At 40.3% G+C, this 21,670-nt stretch overlaps 1 protein-coding gene across 4 annotated transcripts; it reads right to left on the reverse strand.

The window, feature by feature from the left end:
- Nucleotides 1-668: 668 nt before the first annotated feature.
- Nucleotides 669-19,677, reverse strand: fgf13b (fibroblast growth factor 13b). Of its 4 annotated transcripts, none has more exons than XM_067608418.1 (5): nucleotides 8,976-9,866; nucleotides 8,326-8,436; nucleotides 6,046-6,149; nucleotides 4,348-4,546; nucleotides 669-2,214 (listed from the first exon to the last, which is right to left on the reverse strand). In XM_067608418.1, exons 1-5 carry the CDS (start codon nucleotides 9,175-9,177, stop codon nucleotides 2,075-2,077), a joined length of 756 nt encoding a protein of 251 aa, XP_067464519.1. In that variant the 5' UTR covers nucleotides 9,178-9,866; the 3' UTR covers nucleotides 669-2,074. The 4 variants fall into 4 exon arrangements, with proteins under 4 accessions (XP_067464519.1, XP_067464516.1, XP_067464517.1 ...); XM_067608415.1 differs by lacking the exon at nucleotides 8,976-9,866 and adding an exon at nucleotides 19,374-19,677 and having other exon boundaries at nucleotides 672-2,214; XM_067608416.1 differs by lacking the exon at nucleotides 8,976-9,866 and adding an exon at nucleotides 13,605-13,906 and having other exon boundaries at nucleotides 672-2,214.
- Nucleotides 19,678-21,670: the final 1,993 nt, after the last annotated feature.

Here is a 21,670-nt window from a genome sequence, read left to right on the forward strand (position 1 = left end):
ATTGCATTGTGGGAGAATAATGCTTATCAAGGACACACTCAAAAACAAAGCATATTTAGTATGCAATCAGTCTGACTTCTTTCAGTATACTTAGTCACTTTCCAATGTGAACACATTACATATTAAAAACCTGCTTGAAACTTGTTCATTGGGGAACGTTGGGTCTCTGTAAATGAAAGAGTAAAGTCTAGACCTGCTCTATGTGAAAAGTGCCCTGAGACAACTTCTGTGATTTGGTGCTATATAAATAAAAATGACTTGACTAACCGGTGGTCTAACCGCACTGAAATTACTCAAGGAAGAAAAGTTGTGCTGCACTCATCTGCGTGGATTGAAATGTTAAAGGGTCTTTTCACCCAAATCACAAACAGAAAAAAACATTTTTGAATTTGTCTTCCTTGGTTTTGAGATTTCCATCTCCTTCCAATACAGTGAAGGTGAATGCAGTTTCATTTGTGGTGCACAGCATTAAAAAAAAAACATCGTTGTTCAGAATCAGTGTCCCTTTGAATATGTTTATTATATTTTAAATATATTTCATGACATCTTTTACAGGGACTATTTCTTCAGCATGAATGAAATACCATCCACCGTCTGTGTAGTGAGGTGGCAGCAGAAATGTATATCTCAAAACCTTCGGCAAATAAAACCAAAACTCCCTGCATACTACTAGAAGCAAGTATGAAAATACATCTTCTGTTATTGTAGTGAATTGACAAACAGTTTTCTACTTTTCTAATATTGTGAACTAGACTTGAAGCATTTCAACATCAATCCAGGTCCATATGAAAAAAAAAAAAAAGACAAGACAGTCACTTCTTTAGAAAGAGTTTATTTAGTGCATTTCTAGTTTGTCCACAGCAGGAACCAAAATATTAAGTTAATCTGTGCTCCCATTGGTCACCAAAGTTCTGGTCCAACACCATTGGTCCACTCATGTTCTGGTGCAATACTATTGGTCCAGTAGTGTTCTAACACCCTCACATTGGTTCACTAGTGTTATGGTATGACACTATTGGCTCACTAGTGTTCTCTTTTGGTCAGGAACACGTACGACCCGAAAAAAAAGGACCTTCGGCATGCTGCTACTGAGCAGAGGTCCACAAGCTTCCATGCAACAGCAAACAAACAAACAAACAGCAAGGGACAACAACGACAAACGGAAAGATAAACAACAGCATTGCTTGTAAGAAGTAAGCATGGAAGCATATACAGTAAACCTTATTTTAACCTGCTAAAGCCCTCAGGAGGTTTGTCTGATATACAACAGATCTTAAAAAGGTAAAATCCCCCCCAGTCACATGCGTGCGCACACACTCGCTCTCACTTGTCCACACACACACACACACACACACACACACACACACACACACAACTCACCTATTGCAACCACAGCATGTACTCGACCACTCACACACACGCACACACACACACACAAACACACAGGCGCACCTGCATGCAAACAAATGATCAATCCTTATAAGTGTACAAGGAATACGTTCGTCATTTTTAAAAATATGACTTGACCCCATGAGCTCTGTGTAAACATAGCGTACGGTAGAATAGATAAAGACCTTCCTTCCCTCCTTCCTTTTTGTCGTTCTGTAACTTTCTTGCCACTTGCCTTTTCATAGCAATAACTTAGTTAGTTAATACTTGGACTCTTTGGTTCTCTGTAACAGTCTGTTTATCTGACTGTGTGACTGACTGACGCTCACTATCCCTCGTTTCTCTCTCTCCCTCCCTTGTTCACTATGGGTATGATACAGCAGGAAGAGTAGTCAAGGGAAGAGATTCACAGGTCCTGTCCTTCTGCAGACCAGAGCGGCAGAGTCAGACGGATTGATTGTCCTTGGTTTATTTACATCACAGTCAGTCACAGTGGGCTCCGTGAAGTGGAAGAACACATTCCGGTCCTCCTTCATCTACTCCTCACCTCCTCCTACCCCTCACCAGCCTGATGCGTGGGCATGTCGGCCTGAGATCTGTGCATGTGTGTGTGTGTGTGTTTGTATGTCTGTGAATGTGTGTGAATGTGTATGTGTGTGTGTGTGAGGTGTGAGGGGTGGGGGGGCTAGGATAAGTCATTGTTGCTGGGCGACTTCCCTCCGCCGTTAAGTAGGGCCGAAGCGCTGCGACTCTTGGTCGGCGTACCACTGCCTGACCGTGAGAGTTCTGTCAGATCATGGAGGGAGGGCTCCCTGTACATGGCCACTACACACAAACACACACAAGACAAGAATGATTAATTAAATTAATGTTATTGCTCTGAATCACTCAGGTTTGGTATTCACAGCCTTGTTCAGTCAGTTTGGTACATTTACCTTGCACAGACTGTTGATAACCAAAAGGTTTGCATTACATCAACAGTCTAATTAATCCTGGTTTCACAATAATATAACAATTTTACTGTCAGTGGGAAATTCCTGCAAAGCCAACTTTTAAGATATAACGCTCCATAAAATGTGGGTGATGATCTCTAGTCAGTGATCAGCATAAAATAAACACTGATAAACGATATTCTCTCAAAAAAGAATGAATTAGTGTTTCTTTCCATTTTTTCATTTTTCCCCAATTTACTTGGAGACAGCAGAATCAAACACAACACTGACATATTATCAACTTTTCCGTTAATGTGTCGAGCCTGTTGCCTATTTACACATCCAGTAGATAAGGAGCAGCATTAGCATTCATTTGGAATCGTGATTGTGTCCACCTGATGAATACAAATTCCAATAATCACTCTCCTTTTAGCTTTGTTTTGCTTTCCACCAGCTCCCGAGGGAAATATCTGGCTCTTTAGCTGCTAAATGATCCACTTTGTTCAGCTGGTAGCTGCAAACCGTATGTGTCTGTCATTTGGTGCTGGGCAGGTAGTGTACAGTGGGGGAGAGTGGAGCAAAACATGAAAGTTGCTTGCCAGACAACTAAAACAATGACATGAAAGTGCTAAGAAGCTCTGCAGAGCTGAGGGGAACTACAGAGTCAGGTGATAATTCTCTGTGGGTTCACCACACAATCACAAGTAGTCATGCGGTCGATTGTTAATACGGAAGTATTGATTATAGCTGCTTTAAAGACGACATCCTGATTTACCTACATACACCACCTTTGTGTTTCTCTCTATATGTGCTCTTCTCATTTCTTTATTTCCATAAGTATTTTTTCACTGTTTGTTTAGATTGTAATGTGTACTTTCTTGCATTTACACCATATCTTTAGGATATGTTTTTATCTCTGTCTGGTGCCATTTAAACCATGTCTCCCTTCGATAAAATCAAGTTAAATCTTTTTACACAGATCTATGAAGGAGTTTTACAAATAAGAAGTTCAAGAAACTGAACTTCAAGAAGTTTCCTGAAGTACTTTTCAGTTGTTTGAATCAATATAAACATAAAACAGAATGTGCTAATGAATTACCTTATTTCACATGAGAGATTGCAGGATTTGTTTTTGTCTGGTTGTCTGAGTGGTTTGAAGAGGATGCAGCTCAAAAAGGTGATGCCACATATTTCCATACACCAATCAGACATAAGCAATGTAAGAATCTGAGTCACAGCCTGAAGACAGCGGTGGTTTGTTTGATTATGCCACCAGGGAGACCCCACTGTCAATCAAATCTTATCATCCCACACCCACAGAGATTTTCAAGTGTTGCTTATTAAATTATAATTAAGGATGTTTCATAACGTTGATTGTTGCTTATGTAGTCATGAATATACCCTCCATACATTTTTAAGACATTATAACACAGTTTTGAATAATAATTTGTGTTGTTTTTTTCATCAAAACAAGTTAAATAAACTACTTACAACTTCATAAAATTACAATTACTCCTTCCTATTTTCATTTTAACTGTCAACTGTCAGAGATTAGTCTTATTTTACTGAAAAGTCCATTGTCAGTGTAACTGGAAGTTCAGGTTTTTACATCTCATTCTGTAAGCTGCATATTGAAACAAGACTGGTTTCCAAACTAGTTGTGATGTCACAAAATCCTGCTCATACATACACATCTTTAACTCAGATTTAACACAGAGAAACATTCAGTAGATGAATGTGAAAACAGCCTTTTAGTGTAAAACATACATTACTCTGAATAGAGAAGGTGAAACATTCAAATGAAGTAACAATAAGTAAAACATATTTTTGAGTGGAGTGGGACTTTAATGCTATAGAGAGATTATTTTGATGTTTCAAACATGTGTATAAAGTTGTTAAAGTTTAGGAAAACGTATATCTCTGCAGAATAAAAGTCCACTTCAGTGCAACTGTAACTTAAGTTGCTGCCTGTGAGATGTTTTACTACTAAGCGGTGAAGTGCAGATCACTTATTCACTAGTCTTACCTTTGAGCGGTTTCGGTATGAAGTGTGCGGCAGCCTTGTTCTTCTTGACGTGGTTCCCCTTCATGATTCCACCCTCCTTGTTGAGTCCCAGGTACCAGGCCCGGCCGGAGGCCTGCTGCCGGTACAGCATGGAGGAGTAGGTGACGTAGTAGTTCTCAAACACTGACTCCTTGAACTTACACTCTGGGGTAAAATGTTCCTGAGGAGGAAATGTGACAAATAAAAAGAAAGATTATAAAAAGAAAGAAGAAGAGAAGGTGATTAAATAGACAGGTGGGGGCGTTAGCTGTAGAGACGGAGGGGAGTTAAAGAGGATATGAGTTTGTAAACTCCATTAAAAGTGTTTGATCATTCTTCCGTATCCTCGTCAGTCTATTCATCCATCAGTTGATCCGCTCTTTGAATCATTATCGCGGTCAGGCTGTAGTCTCTCTGAGAACAAACTGCACCAACTTAGGACAGCTGACATTTGCATTTCCTTATTCCTGCGTCTCCATGGCAACCGGCTACTCCCTTGAATACCAACCAGCCCACTGAGAGAAAGATGGTGCCCATGCAGGTTGCCGGGGGAAACGGAAAGATACAGAAGGAATGCTCTTTGTCATCCATTAATCCTGTATGAATGTTTATTAGGGCAGGTTTTGTGTATGTATGATCTTCAAGTAGATTTACTAAGAAAAGCCAGACAAATGTGCTTTGTGTGTGTGTATATATATATATATATATATATATATATATATATATATATATATATACACACAAAGCACATTTGTGTGTATATATATATATATATATATATATATATATATATATATATATATATATATATATATATATGTAAATATTCTGTGTGTTTGTGTTTGTAATGTGCATTTAATATCAGGTGGGAAGATGATACAAGTGATATCAGTGTTATGACTGAAGCCCACACCCTCAGAATAACAACCCAAAGCATCCAGGACTGGATGTGATTGGCCAGATACGGTGGTGGCAAACGTGCCTGCACAGGCGTAGCAGCGTGGCTGTTATTACATTGAGGTGTGGTGCCATTTTTTCTATTTCCTCTCTGTTAGTTTTCATCTGCCAGCCTCGCAGCCTTGTTTATATTGGAGGAAATACATGTTATTTTTGTTGACTCTTTTTCATTATTACATCTACACCACCCACCATTAGCGCTCAAGAGCTAAAGTGAGCCACTTAATACACTGCACTGCAGCCAACACTGCCTTCTGACCTGTCTCAGAAAATATATGCACAGTGTATATGGTGTAAATCTAGTTGAGAAAGGCATAAAAGCAAATTTCAGGTGCCTTGTGTAAATGGGCACAAAGTAATCTTCCTATCAAAGACTGACTGGAGGGAGATAAACAAAAAGAGGCTGGAGGATGATCTGAAATCAATCCTGGGAAGCCACAACATCAGTAGACAGATAAGGAAGCCTCAGGCACTGGATTATAACACCTGGTGGCAGCTGACTCACAAGGCAACACTGGTTAAAGTATTGATGTGATGATAGGATGATAATGATAGACTGGTCACACTGAAAGCTGCTGTTTCAACACTCGAGTCGACCCATAGAAGAGATTTTGGTCTGTAATGATGATGATGATGGTGATGATGATGATGATGATGATGATGATGATGATGATGATGATGATGATGATGGTGTGTGTGTGTGTGTCTGTGCATGTGACCTACAGAGGTGTAGAGAAAGCCTTCATTGTTCATTGCCAGGTAGAGTTTGGTCTGGACACCCTGGATGGCCACCACACGAAGCCCCACTGGGATCAGGTTGAACACAGCTACATGAACACACACACACACAAACACACACACACACACACACACACACACACACAGTAACCACACAAGCACATGCAGCAAACAAACAAGCGCTCACGCAGCGAACACAGAGGGAAACAGAGAGAAAAATCCTCATCAATATCAATGTAGCGTCTGGTAGGATGGCACCTCCATTTTGCCACAAAGAACCTATTTTACAAGGTCAGTCAGGCACTAAGGTTGCTGAATTACACTGATGATTTAGCGCCTGGTGTTAAGCGTGGGATAAAAAGGGTGGAAATGATCAAAAGGCACGCAGCAAAACAGGGACTAGTAAACATTTGATAGTGCAAGGACAAGTTTCAACCCAAAAATCCGCAGAATCCGTGTTTACAGCTATTTCTGTTATCGACTGTCGACCATTCTTTTAGTAATCAATCATTTAGTCTATAAAATGTCAGAAAGTAATGAGAAATGTCCGTCACAGCTTCACAGTCCCAAAGGTGGCATCTTTAAATGGTGAAAACCCAAGGATATTTAACTTACAATGATATAAGACAGAGAAAAGCAGCAAATCCTCACATTTAAAAAGAGAATATTTGACATTTTGTGTAATAAGTGATTGAAATGATGATCAACTAATCATTTCAGGACTCATTCCTGCTGTACCTTTCAATACGTACAAGGACATTTCCAGGCTTACTGACACTGCAGGGTTCAAGGGCTGCTTGTGTTTTTTAAAGCACAAATCATAAACATAAGCTACTTAAGCAATGTTGAGTTGTTTGGGCTCCACACTCTTAATACTTTACAGGGAATATGACATTAAAGCAAAGACTGTCAGATTTAATTCGAAGGGATTTCCAGGCATGTTGGATGAGCACATAAAGGATCTACAGTGTGTGTATAACTTTAAAGATTCGTCATAAACATATTTTTAGTGCGCAGTAAAAAAAAAAACATACATCACGAAACTGATAATAGGTATGTGATTTCTGTTTGTTGTTGTTGTTTACCCACTGTTTTGCACTCAGTGGGCACAAGCAAAGCCATTATATTGTTTCCACAGTATACAGTGCGCTTTGTAGCAGAGATGTACTGTAATTATTCCAGGCAGTTTGATGAGTAAGGCCCTCGTTTAATTACACTCATTTAGCCAACCATGTTCTTTATATGGAGATGTGGATTACATGGATTATCCATTCAAACCCAGTCGCAGGCGAATGATTTCATGTGGGTGGGCGTTTACGTGATGTACACAGCATGTAATCATCTAATTAAAGGATACTTCCTCTGCTCCTTGCGTCCTCCTCTTTGCACACAACAGTTGGTGGCCTGAGAAGTAGCAGAGATTAATGCGCGACGCTGGCAACACCAGCTGCGCACGAGGAGGAGAGTGATTGCCGTCTGAACCACAACAACAGAATTGAATTAGCCGTATCAATCACACGTCGGTAGGCTGTGTGTGTGTGTGTGTGTGTGTTTGTGAGAAAGAGAGTGACAGCGAACGAAAGAAAATTTGTTCACTGGTTCAGTGCGACCTCGTATTTTTCAAGCTTTCGGGGATTTGAGTATTGCACTGCACGTCCTCTGTAAATTTAATCTATTGCTTCTTTAACCAGGAGACACTTAACACAGATAGATTACCATTTAGCCACCTGATATCTGTAGGAAAAGCATGCTCCAGTTTACTAAATCCATTAACACTTGACATGTTGTGGAGCGACTGAGCTCAAATTCCTTTCTCAGACAGATTTCCTCCGGGTGAAACTTGTCTTAAAATTGGATTTAAACTGGTTTTGGCTGATAACTCCAGTCTGAACTCAAACTAAATAAGCTCTTGGAAGATATTTAACCTTCAATATGTTGCGATACTCTGTACCTTTAAGTAATAGAGCTATATTATTAGTAAGAATGCAATAGAAAGAAAGGTTTCAATCTCTACTGTACAGTAATGTGTGTTTATCTTCTTTTACTTTATATCTTTACTTTATGAACGCTAAAGAATTTATTTGCTTGATACTGAGACAGAGAACTAGTTTACATGCTTTTAAAGATTGTATTTATAATATCTGCCATTCTTGGAGTAACACATTTGTTTTCCCATAACTTTTAAGATAGAAAATCACTGGATATGGAAAAAAATGGATGGTCAGTATCATTTTCTGTATGTCTGAAGGCCAGAGTTAGACTTACCAAAGGTGCTGTCTTCATCCTTGGTTCCATCAATGGTGCCATCAGGCTGCATCTGCAGCTGGAAGCCCTGGCGACTGGAAAGTCTGGTCACAATGCCCTTTAACTGGGGCTCTGAGAGGACAGGAAAGGGGAGGAGATACATGAACTGCATTTATTCCTTATTACTGTCATGTGATCACATGTATCACATCCAGCAGTCTTCAGGAAGCCGGAAGTGTCAGAGGACGAGAAGCTGTTTATATTTTCACTGGGCCTTGAGGGCCCAATATTGATCCGTAAGCCGTTGTACATCATGGCTCAAATAAATCTCAAAGAATAATTGACAGATGTAACATGATGGTAAGAACAGCTCCAGCTCTGTTTACATTATGATCCTGTTCTCTGAGATCTCCATCAGTTATCAGATACATGCTGCTGCAACAATACAAAGTTATTTACATGTGATGTTTGTGGTGTCATGCAACAGGATTAATTCCTGAGCCACTGCCAAGAAGGAGACTATCCACGAATGATGAAGTGATGAGAGAAAATGGTGTTGGTTGGTGGTGATGATGGTGATGGTGATGGTGGTGGTGGTCGTGATGGTATGCATGGTTTAGGTGGTGATGCAGCTCATGGCTTTCCCACTTCTCGCTCCCCCGCCCTCAGACCTGGTGGTCGCCTTCTCTTCCGTTTCTTCCTCGATCCAAACAATTTGACACGCGAGAACACGTTCAGCTTGCTCGGCTTCTCGTTTGTGCCTTTGCTGTTGCTCGGGCTGCCGCTGCCGCGGCAAGCATTCGCCTTCTCCCGCTCCCTTGCCTGTCGCTTCTGACGGATCAGGGAGCTGGCGATAGCCGCTGCCCGGGACATGTTCCCCCGGTGGAGTGAAACAAGGCTGTGCGTCCCGGTTGGAGGGGTGGTGCGCGGATAAGGCGGTGAGGGTGTGTGGGGTGCGGGGACTGGGGAGGGGGGTCTACACCACCCACGGCTCAGCTCGCATCACACACCGGCCGCTGCAGTCTCGCAGATATCCGTGATTTGAAAAAGCGTCCAGAATGCTCCATCAGTGCGTCCGGGCGCCTCATGGAAGTGGTTAAACAAATCCAGTAATCTGCGCGTGAGTGAGCGTTAACGACGCCGCCTCACATCGCCCCCAAGGGGTCTGAGTGGCAAAAGCTGTCTGATTCCCCCCTCAGGTGATTCTTCTGGCTGTCCCGAGAGAGTGGAGAGGAGAGGGGGTGGGGAGGGGGGCGTGATGATCCAGTCCCGGTCCAAGTGGCGAATCAACAGCTTATAAATTGGTGCGAACGACACCGGTGGTTGTTGCTGATGACCACTGCAGCTGCTGCTTCCTCTTCTCCTGCTGCTGCTGCTGCTGCTGCTGCCGCTGCTGCTGCTGCTCTGCACCGCTCCCCCGGCGACACTCCGCTCCTCGACGCTGTCCGTGACAGAAATGCAGCAACCGGAATGTTTGTCAATGAAACAGCTCGGGGCTGGTTCAGTGGGAAAAGGATCATGATGCAGCCGTGCCGTTCATAAAACTGCTGCAGCCCTGCAGAACGAGGAGGGTGGGAGTGGGAAGGGGTGGGGGGTGGGGGGAGAGTGTGTGTACGTGTGTTATGTGTGTGTAGCCTATGTGTGTGTGTGTGTGTGTGTGTGTGTGTGTGTGTCTGAGGGGGTCGGATGGGGTTGGGGTGTGATGAGGGGGAGTTGGGGCAGCTTTTTCTCATAGGGCACCTGTAGCCCTGTGAACCCCACGTGGCATGATATTTACGTGTTATACTGAATACTGATGTGTGATAGGCAGGCAGGGAGAGAGAGAGAGCGAGAGAGAGAGAGAGATGAGGGCGGTGGGTGTAATATAGAGGGAGGGGTGAAGAAAATAAACAGAGAAATAAGAGGGACAGAGGAGACAGACAAGTGAATGAATGAGATGAGGAATAATGGGAAAGGGGGGCGGGGGAGAGAAAATGAGATATTGAGTGAGCCTGTGTGAGTGAGAGAGACAGAGAGAGAGAGAGAGAGAGAGAGAGAGAGAGAGAGAGAGAAGCCTGTGGAAAATACACAACCTAGAAATGGATTTATGAAAAGAGCATGATGAATGAAAGAGAGGAGGAAAAAATAAAGACAGGCAGAAGAGTGAGAGATATATGTTGAGTGTGAGAAAGGGAGAAAGAGGAAACGAGAGAGACAGAAGGAAAGAGGATATTACATATATGAGGAGATGTGGGGGAAATATAGTGAAACTGTGAGGAATAAAGATAGAGAAAAGGTAAATGAAGTGAAGGGAGGGGGTGACAGATGAGAGAGAGACCTATGGAGTGTGTGTGAGTGAGAAAGTGGAGGAAGAGAGGGAGGGAGAAAGGAGGGGCTCTCATCTTTTGGTGCAGAGGTTCACCACTGCTGAAAGGCTGCAGCGTGCGAGAAAGAGGTGACGGATACAGCACTTCTGTCTGGATGTCGTTTTCTAGATGTTCCCTTTGCATTCGCACCAGAGCAGACACACACACACACACACACACACACACACATGCAGCACCAATCAGCCACTTCATGCATGTCGGCCGGCCACCGGCAGCCCCCGCAGGAAAACAGATGCACAGCTGTCAGCGCGAGATACAACTGCAATGGCGCATGGCAACTGCAACTCCGAGTAGTATAGAGGAAGACGAAGAGGTGGACAAGGAGCCGTGTGACTTGCAGCAGAAGTCGACTTGTGGCACCTGGCTCCAAACAGCAGGCAGAGCCAGTGCATGCTGTTCTCCAGTGGGAAAGGTAGTGGAAATCGATGAGTGGAGAGCGAGAGGATGTGGTGAGCAGTAAATTACATGACTGGAGAGGAGGCAAACTCAGTAACCTACAGCCCACTATGAGCATCAGCCAGTTGGAGGAGGAGCAGAAGGTGATGGACTGTGGACAGAAACTGAGGTCAGGACCCGGTCACTGAAGTGGAGCCTACAGCCTTACCTTGAATGACGGAGTTGAAGTTACAGCCATAACCTTCTGGTTAGGTAAGACCTTTGTAAATGTGCAGATAAGTATAGTTTACGTGTAAATGTACAGTTCACGAGAGAGAGAGCCATGAAAGATTTCATAACCAGTCTGTCTCATCTAAAAAACATACCGCCAATGTAATGAAATGACTGAAAGCTACAGTAAGTCTAGTCCTTCATCTTTCATTTATGAGACCCCAGCTTTTAAACCCACACCACGTGCCCCTAAGAGCAAAAGCCACACACATTTAACAAGAGCTTGAAAAATGTAACAATACAAGCTGCAGGGTAAACAAACCAGATACAAGGTGACTCTGAGGAACATGAAACAAACACTGTCAATGCACACCTTTTGTCTTCAGTCGCCACAATAACAAATTCAAATGTTACGGAGAAGTCTATCAATAAAGGTCATCAAACAAATAAGCAGCCAAACAACATAAAGGGAAGAATTAGGATAAGATTTGTTTCCAGGATTAAAAAATATCCCAGTTGAATAATTAATCCTTGATTTAATACTGAATGAACAAATCAGAGTGTGCAAATAATCTGAAAATAGAAACATAAACATGTGACAGGTTGTTGCAGTGGAAATAAGTGACTTAAAAGATAAACTTGAGCTGTTGTATAGTCTATTCCGGAGGTTTTAAAAGTGGGAAGCGGAGACGGTTTCAGGGGAGGCTCAGTGAATGGAAGTAAAAATATTACTTTAGTTATTACATCAGTTATCAAAAAGAGATCACACAGAATAGCCTAAATGTGTGTGATCTGGTTAAAGAGATAGTTCAGAGATGCAGTGGTTTTGGGGAATTTTCCAAATTTTCCAGAGTCAAAAACAAATAAACGCCTTCAGACATACTTTTTGTACGCTTTTTGTATTTGGTGTAGTTTCGTCAAACAGCAATATCAGGCTATCTTGGCTCAATTGTTGAGCGTCTATGGGATCAAATAACATAATCATGATCCCATAGGCATCTAGGAATTGAGCGAAACCAAGCAAGTAAACAAGAGGAGTTGTGGGTGCTTTTTACAAGCTTTGTCTGAGGGGAGGCCAATAGTCTCAGACTTTGAAAACCCCTGGTCTATTCTATGGGTCAAAGATTTGGTTGGAGCTCGGTTGCGCCCCCTACAGGCAGTTTAAGACAAAAAGAGGTTGAGAAGAAGGAGTTAATTATGACAGAGGAAACTACAGTATATTTACAGCACATGCCCAGAGAGAGAGAGAGCGAGCTATGGAGTCTTTATGTGTGTGATTCTCAGTCTAACCAGGAATGCCAGTTAGAGTCTAATCAACCCAGCAGCATTCACAACACAGTTAAACACTGTAGAGCAAACCGCTGAGGCCTTTAGAAGTTAGAGCAGTGAACTGTGTGATACACTTTTATTATGAAATTGTGTATCCATTTTATAAGTTGACGTACAGTAATTTTCAGGACATTTTTGTGAATTTTAGTTAAGGTAAAATTTAAGAGAAGGTTGTTTTGATTAATGTTATTTTGTTATTGGACAGGAGACATACTGTTAGAATCCACCCTGCAGGCCAACATGGATTTTGACAGGGATAAAGGGATAAGTCCAAGTGCAAAGCGCTGAGACGTTTGATTCACGGTCTTTGAGGCTGCTGGTTTAAGTCATATTAAGCCAGTAAAAAAATTTAACATTTAAATGTTACCAAAAGTTCTGTTTGCTCAAGTATGATATTTAAAAAGTTGTGTTTTGTGTTGTTTGATATGGATTTATTGTCAAGGCTGCAGTGGATTCAGCAGAATAATTTAAACTACAAGGCCATCCACCATGAATGTATATATAAGTGTTTTTAAAAAGCAAGTCCCAGCATTAATGGATAAAACTGTGTTTTTTCTGAAGTCAGTAGATCAGTTCAGTTTAGAGGCGAATCAGAGGAAGGGCGCGTCCGGAGCTGTTTTCAGCACCCTGGACAGCACCTCAACTTTAAATTGAGTGAAAACACGTTTTCCTCAAATTATTTTAAAGAGATCAAATTATGTCAAACACAACTTAACAAAAGTGAAAAGTTAAGTATCTAAAACCAACAACCAACTGTTCCCATAACATCATTAAAAACATTAAGACAGTATTTTTGCGATTTCCATTTAGATACTTCCCAACCGTCTGTTTACTTTACTGTACTTAATTTAAAAATAAAATATGTTTATCCCATTTCTCACATAACCGCCTATTCCCAAAGTGCCGAGTTAAGCTCATACTCGCACAGCTTCCTTTAAGATTTTTATTACTACAGGCCGAGTCAAATCTCGTTATTTCTTTCGTTCCCTCTGGTCCTACCTGAGGTCGATCGGCGGAGAGGGAAACTCATGCTGCGCCCGTGCTGCTCAGGAGTCTTGTGATCATGGCTTTCCGCACTTCCTGTTGTGCGCTTCTCGACGAAAAGAGGAGGAATTACCGAAGTTCAAACCAGAGAATTCTCCACGGTACTGGATCCATTAAGGCCTCGCACATGGCGTTGACGGGAGATCATTACAGAACATTAGAGGCCATTAAGCTGTTGGAACCGGTCATTAATGATTCATCTCGAGGCCCCGCTGATCTGGCACAATAAGAGAAGGAGGGAGCCAGGAGGCTGTTCAGTTCTCAAATCCAAGGATCTATCAAGGAAGCAGCGTGTGTGTGTGTGTGTGTGTGTGTGTGTGTGTGTGTGTGTGTGTGTGTGTGTGTGTGTGTGTGCGCGCGCGCGCGCGTGCGTGCGTGTGTTTGTCTATTAGCTTGCTATTTGTGTGTGCCAGTGATCTACAGTAAGAGAAACTGAACTGTAACTGTCAACTTTCAGGAGACATTAATTGGGCACATTCACAAACACATAAGCACACATTTATATTATTTTGCTTATGAGGACTCCCATTAACCCCTGACCTTTATCCAAAAACCTGAACATAATAGCCATACACAAGACTTTATTTCTCCTTGCCAGATTAAATATCTTTACTATTTTTTATTTCTGAAAACTAGTTAAACTAATTTATTTACATTATAAGTTAATTTGCTTATTATTTTCTTAATTAATTGATCTATCACTTAGTCTATAATATGACAAAATATAGTGAAAATGCCCATTACAATTTCCTAAAGCCCAAGGTAATTGCCTGTTTTCATAACAGACTCTCCAAAACCTAACACTATTCAGTTTAATATTGAATAAGACAAAGAAAATCAGCAAATTTCTATGGGGATTGTTTGTTATTTTTGCTTGAAAAATTACTGAAATGATCAATTAGCAAGTTATTTTTCTGTCGTTGAACTTATCAACTAATTTTTTCAGCTCTAACTCAGTTATAGAAGTGGATAGATAGTCAGAACGTAAAAACTGAAACATGGTGTGAATTGCAGTACACGATATGACTATTGACTATTGAGTAAAGCTGCCTTTGTGACTGTGACTCAAGTGGATCATCATGCACAGAAACATACGAAGACAAAGTAAAACACAGGGAAACTACTTGACAAAGAGGTAGAAGTAAATCCCCAGCAACACTGACTGAAATAAATCTGGTTAATTGTCTAAAAAAATAACAAATTACCTAAAAAATTATCAATTTCAGTGTTTGTCACAATTCTTAGTCACAACACAACATAACAGCATATTCATAACTGTTCTTCTCACCCTCAAACTACCTCTAACCTGAACTTTTTTCTCTTTTTGTTTTCTATTCTGATTAAACCCTCATTTCAAACTAATCCTGTGCAGACAAACATTGTTCAAACCCACATCACATTATTTTAGATTCTAGCAGGAACCCCAAACTTTCCAAAAACTAAAAAAAAAAGTGTATAAAATGATGCCATTGAAACCAAAATACATGGAGTCTTGTGGTTCAATATTTCACTCACGTCTATGAAGCGCTGGAACAAGATGGTACAGATGAACCTAACAGACAGAAGAATATGCTGATTTGAAAAAAATGTTAAGACTCTCATCATAAATAAATTAACATTCTTATCTAAAACCATGGCAACGAAAAATAAAGACCAACAGAATGTCCTTGTTTTGCAGGATTTTAGAGACAAACTCACACAGTACACACACAAATACACACACGCCTACATTAATGGCTTTGCACTATCTCTCTCAGTGGGTCTGTGGGCTATCCTCAATGAGCGCCATCATAGCACATTATATAGTAACCACTCTCTGAGCAAACCCAATGCTGCCAGTCCAGAATTACATGCAGACTCTATATGGCCACCCATAACTCTATATTATCAGCCCATTATGTTGTTGTGCTGTTACAGTGCTTCCTGTAGAGGCCTGTTAAAATACAAGAGCGTCCATATTACTGGGTTGATACAGACAGTATTACAGATTGCTGCAGATACTGCAGTACAGAAGCCAATAAAAGCAGTTGAAGACAGCGAAGCAGGATGCTGCTGGAGAACATGCACACTCAGCATATTGAAAAGTAAAGCTGGAAGAAGAAGAAATGAATGTGCTTCTCATTCTGATTTTCCAAATCTCTGAGGCAACAAAAGCTAGCTTTCCAGAGAAAAATGTTGTTGGTTTTTTTGACCACCTAATTGTATCATTAGACTGTGAGATCAGGAAATACTGTAACTCTATTAGATCAAGCAGATGGATTGACTGAGTCACTGAGTCACTTTTCTTTCTTTCTTTCTTTCTTTCTCTGAAAATACCAGGAAATACCACTTTAGCTTTGAATAAACACATAATGCCTCCCAAAATAGCTTTGTAGCCTTGGGTAGATGGCAGCAGGTACGTTTTGGCAAAAGCTCCCAAGCCAATTGTCTGGGCAGGTAGCCAGTATCCAATCACTGTTTTTGATTTTTTTTTTTTTTTTTAAATCTCTGTTGTGCTTCCCTTCAGATTTTGGAGCGTATCAGCTGTCATTCTTGCCTGATATCGGACTGAACTGTCAACTCATTACACGCCAGGGTTATGGTTAGGGTTAGGGTTGGGGTTAGGGTTAGAACCAGGCAACTCGGTGGAGTGGGCAGATTCAAAGGTTTGGCAACTATCATTCACTACCAGTGATTGAGATAGTCAGCCACTAGATGGCGCCATATTGCCAGTCAACAGAGCAAAGGGAGGAAGTGGGAAACAAGGATGTATCATCTACTGTATATTATATGTTCAAATTAGTGTCTGTGTCTGTAGAGATAAAACAAACAAACAAATAAAAGACGTTTTAAAACGCTTGTCAGACTTTATGGCTGATGACCGGCTGACTACATAAATAGATAAAGCATTGTTGTGGTGAGAACTCTATCACATCTCTGTGACATTTCTATGTTTATTTAGACCCTAAAACTGCCAGGAGCCCCAGTTTATGACTTCATCTACTGTTGTATATGGCTGGAGGAGGAGCCATAACACATTTGCCATGATATTTTCCAATTTTTTTCATGACATCACACAGTCAGTCAAAACCTCTAGATTATAGAGCTATTTCAAGATAAAGCAAATTTGTTCTCCAACTGTTTATTAAACCACTGAAACTGCTTTCAGGGTAATAACATTAATCATGGGAAGAGAGTAATATCAATTTGCAGGTGCAAATATTCCTGAAATTCTTCTCTGTTGCTGACATGTTATAACATTTGGTATATACAGTAATTGAAAATATCATCCTGGCCTTCTCAGGATCTAAATAGAATTTTAAAACAAAAATGTTCACATGATTTTAATCCACCATCCAAGTTTTTTTTAAAATTTCCCTAAAAAATTACTTATATCTCATAACCATGAAAAGATTTCTCATAATTACGATAACTTGCTACTCCATTATTACAAGAAACTTAAATTATCACTTATCACTCCATATATACTGTATAACTTAGTATATCATGATTATTAGTTAGTATATCATGATTATGAAAACCTTTCTAATTATGAGTCATATATATGAGATAGTCATAAGTATGAAATGTCACCTCATAATTATAAGAAATATTATCATATTTATGGGAAAATAAGTCCCAATTATGAGGAGAAAACACCTAATAATGAAAGGGGTGGAAATACACTTCCATAATTTTACAAAGTTTTGAATAAATGTAAAAATAAATCAGATCTGTAAGTGTAGTGCTCACTCTTGCAGTGTTGCTGGACTTGCTGACATCACTACATCAGTGAGAAGTCAGATGTGGTTCAGTGATATAGCGGATGGACTTTAATTGCTGTGCAACGCTGACCTCTGCTGCCACCTTGCTGTGCCACAATCAGGGTTAATTAACAACAGTGTCTCAATGGTCAATCCTCTTCTGCTGCTTATTTGTGATACACACACACATACACATACACACACACACACACACACACACACACACACACACACACAGAGGCACTAATAGTTATAATCCGCATTTAGAAGCCTAACGTCTATAGGAACAAGATGTTAATGAGTTCATGTTCTACCCAAACCTAATCCTTAAAACCACTTTTATACAGAAAAGTGCATGACCCTGCATGTCTGTCCACCTGAGAGAGTGACTGAGTCATTACTGAATATATTTAATCAAAAAGTAATTTAGACTTAACATTTTTAGCAATCGTGAGAGTAAACATCGTCGGGCTCTTGTGTCTGTGTTACTTTGTTTTGATGACTCGATCAATCCATCCATCCGATGTAAGACAGAGCACTTAACATTTGTATATGTAACTGCTCAGTAACCGTTTTTGTTGACTCCCTGACATAGTCTATCATTTTTTTTCAGTATTTATTTTGACATGTGCTATATTTGGTTTGTTGTTACTTAGATTCAAAGTCAGGGTCTTTTCCTGTGCAATGTAATGCAATCACTTAATAACAAAAATAAATACTGCCTTACTTCAAATGTTCAGTTTTTATTGAGGCTACTTTGTGGTGATGTTATATTGGGCTTTACACCAAAAGGTTTAATATTTTGTCCACATTACTAATGTGGATGATACTGTAAAATACAATGACAACACCACAAACTATAGCTTCATATATGAGTTTGATACACATTTCTACCTTCAGTGTCAACAGCAAAGGACCAATTATACGTTTTATAAGGGCATCATTTATTACAGGGCTGCTGGGTTCCTTTACAATCTACAGAGGTGATTATTGTTCTGGTCTCTCGGTGCATTTATCATCTTATAAATCACCCCTTCTTGTTTATTGGATCGGCTTCATTGCTTTTTCTGTTTATTGATTCGTTTGCTTTATGAGTAAAGGATATCGATATAAAAGAAACTCCTACTAGAGTCATTATAAGAGGCATAAACTGAAACCTCCACTTGAGATCAAAGAAGACAACAACCAATGTAAAAAAATTACAATTTTAGAACTTTAAGAGTAAAAATACTATAATATGTATTGTTTATGGTATGAGAAAGAAGCTTTTACGTGAATACTAATACCTCTAAATTATCATACTGATTGTATATCACACTGAACAATAGATTATTAAGATTTTCTTGCATTCCTGCAGGTTGCATCTCTCTGCATTTTTTGTGAATGAATATGGATCTATAATCATGCATATCGCGCTCAGCTTGCAGGCAACTCCCTTTTTTGTCTCCATGGCAATGATAGTATCCCAGTTTCCATTGCGGTGTATCGCTCGTCGATTTTATTGCTGTCCAGAGGACAGAAAATTAATTTGTGTGTGCGCGCGCACTGCTGAAATTAGATTTGAGAGCCAAAAATGCTTCAGCGGAGCAAATAATAGCCAATGTCAGTGATTTTACAACTCGACATACAATAGGTTATACTGAATGTTTAATCTTGAGCAGAGTCCAATATTTGCTACACCATAAACGGTTTATGGGTCTCCTCCTATTTTTGTGATAAAGCTATAACAGCATTAGAGACAAAGATATAATAACACAGTGAACAGCAGCATCATTTATGAATAGGTCTACCGTTAAGTATCCAACCTATGTTGCCTGTATGCTGCCCTGAGTGGACAATGGGAAGGGGTCAGCCTGCTGATCTCAGCATCATTACAAGGCTTTACCATATCCTCTTTCTTGTGCTCACAATAAAGTCTTGGTTAAAAAGCGCGTAAGATTACACCTTTCCTTGTATCTGACTCGGGTTCATCATCACTCACCTTTGGCGGCATGGTCTTTATCCTCTTTGGCTTTTGTTTTTCCGCTCATGGAGCACTGCCGCCGCCGGCGCCGCCGCTGCTGTTGAAAATCAAACTTCAGGTGAGAGTTGCAGGATCACGGTTTTACTTTTTCATTCTCCTCTGGTTTTTTTCACCCCAACACAGACACGGCCGTAGCAGTCTTAGGTCTAGCCCTCTTTCTGTCCCGTCCCTTCCTCCCTCTGTCACTCTCTGCCTCTCTCGCTTTGAGAAGCCGCTGCGCTTCTGGCTGTCACCATACACAGCAGGAGCGCTCCCAAACGTGCGCGCGCAAAATCTGCACTCGCACGCGCACACTGAGACAAAGAAAGATGATGAAAGGTGAGATGAATATGTGCACATGTAAGGCCATTTAACCAACTGCTTTAGTTTAATTAGACATCCTACACTGTTTCAAGGATTAAAAGTAGTTTTGAATAAGGTATCCTTTAACTCTTTATGCATGTAAGCTATAACTAATGACATTTAGTAATGGTTAATAAATAATTTACTAATGCTGTAGCTACAGATCTATTATAAACAGAAACTCTTAAGTCCCTGAAGTAAACTTATAAACTGATTTTCCTGGGTGCTACAGTAATAAGAGCCACATTTCACTTAAAGAAGGTCAGCATATTCACAAGGTTGTCCTCAATCCGATAAATGCAGATCCACCTGCAAACTCAGCAGTCTAACAATATGCAAATGGGGTAGTTTATTGATCAGTTAATCAATTTGTGCTAGAAAATGGCATTTTTACCCATGTAGAAGTAGGATACACTTTAACACATGACAGTGTTTCCAAATATGTTGCCTCCCCAGTATGTCAGTTTGTTGAAGTTTATCCAAATCCTCTTTGAAAGTTGAATGTAAGTCAACGAAGCCTCTTGCTTGTTTTAGTGTATCGTGTCTTTTGCGTGAGGTAAATGGGATTATTTTTCAAACTGCAAATGCACTGATACTGTCACTGCTTTCTTAAGAGTAGTAAAATTTTTCTTTATTGAGGCAATCACCTTCATTCACTAAGATATGTTTGGACATTATCTTGCAGTGAATATCAATGAAAATTAGAATATTTGCATTTCCTGAAGAAAATGTGTTTGACTGCTGCAGCTGCTGCTGTTGCTGCTGCTCGCTGGCCCACCTTCTGAAAGAGTCCCAGGAACATAGTGTTGGTGATTTAGATCTAAAGATACCACCCGAAATCGGTGGTAATTGAATCATGCCTTCAAGAGATATGGTGGTGTTTTATTAATGGCCAGAAGGTTGGACTATTGGTGCCATGCTTCAATATGTCCTGCACATGCTCGTGGAGAACTTGTGTACTAAATTTAATTTTATTAAAGACAACAGAATTGTAGAAATATCATGTTATATTGTTACTGTAGCTCCCCTTGTGTGTAGAGTTGCATCAAATATTACACACTTGTGGCTGTTTGTACAATATTCCCAAATGTGGTTGCAATAGAATTTTGCATTGAAGAGTTATGTCCTGTTAAGTGCATAAGGCCACACCTTCAAAATTTGGTAACCAACTGCAGAGAAATGAAAATCGATATCCAAAACAAACTAGACACTTTTGTTCGGGGTCATCTAAATATGGTATGTACCAAGTTTGGTGAAGATTGGATGAAATATATGCCAACAGAGGCAAAAAATGTGTTTACTAAAAAATACAAAATGGCAGAAAAATTCTAAAGGTGCAAATGGGCGTGGCCTATATCAATCAAATCAGCTACATCCAAGGAACCGACAGTACAAAAATGTTTCTTTTTCACAGTTCATGAGTCATTAGCCAAAAGGTAAAATGTATAATAATTGACCACATGGTGGCGCTATGGAATACGTGCTTTAATATGTTGAGCACATCTCCACAGGTCACCTGTGTACCAAGTAACATTACTTTACTTACTTACTTTTTACTACATGTAGAGTATTTGAGATATTTAGGAATATATCCACACTCCCGTAGACAGCCATTAAAAGAATATTACAGTAAAAAAAATCATCTCAGTAACTGTAACAGATATCAAAACGAAAAGTAATCGCCCCCATGAGACACATATGGAACTATCCTCATAATCGTATTATTTGTATTTTGCAGCAGAAATGTCAAGCCAGATATGGCCTACAATCCTGTTGCTCTCTTCACTGTGGTTGACTTCATCCCTGAGAGCATCTCTGTTCTAGTGAAATATGAAATTGTTCTGAGTAGTCTCCCCAGGTTGGCTGATGCATTTGTACTGTTGTTTGGCTCAATGTATGCATTGCGTTTAGAC

This window comes from Thunnus thynnus, chromosome 13 (assembly GCF_963924715.1).
Source record: "Thunnus thynnus chromosome 13, fThuThy2.1, whole genome shotgun sequence".
Taxonomy (NCBI): domain Eukaryota; kingdom Metazoa; phylum Chordata; class Actinopteri; order Scombriformes; family Scombridae; genus Thunnus; species Thunnus thynnus.

Coding starts and splice junctions, on each gene's coding strand:
- fgf13b (XM_067608418.1), bottom strand. CDS start 9,177: ATGTCCCGGGCAGCGGCTATCGCCAGCTCCCTGATCCGTCAGAAGCGA. Junction 6,150..8,325: donor GGATGAAGACAGCACCTTTG/GTAAGTCTAACT, acceptor GTGTTCATGTAG/CTGTGTTCAACCTGATCCCA. Junction 4,547..6,045: donor AAGGCTTTCTCTACACCTCT/GTAGGTCACATG, acceptor TTTCCTCCTCAG/GAACATTTTACCCCAGAGTG.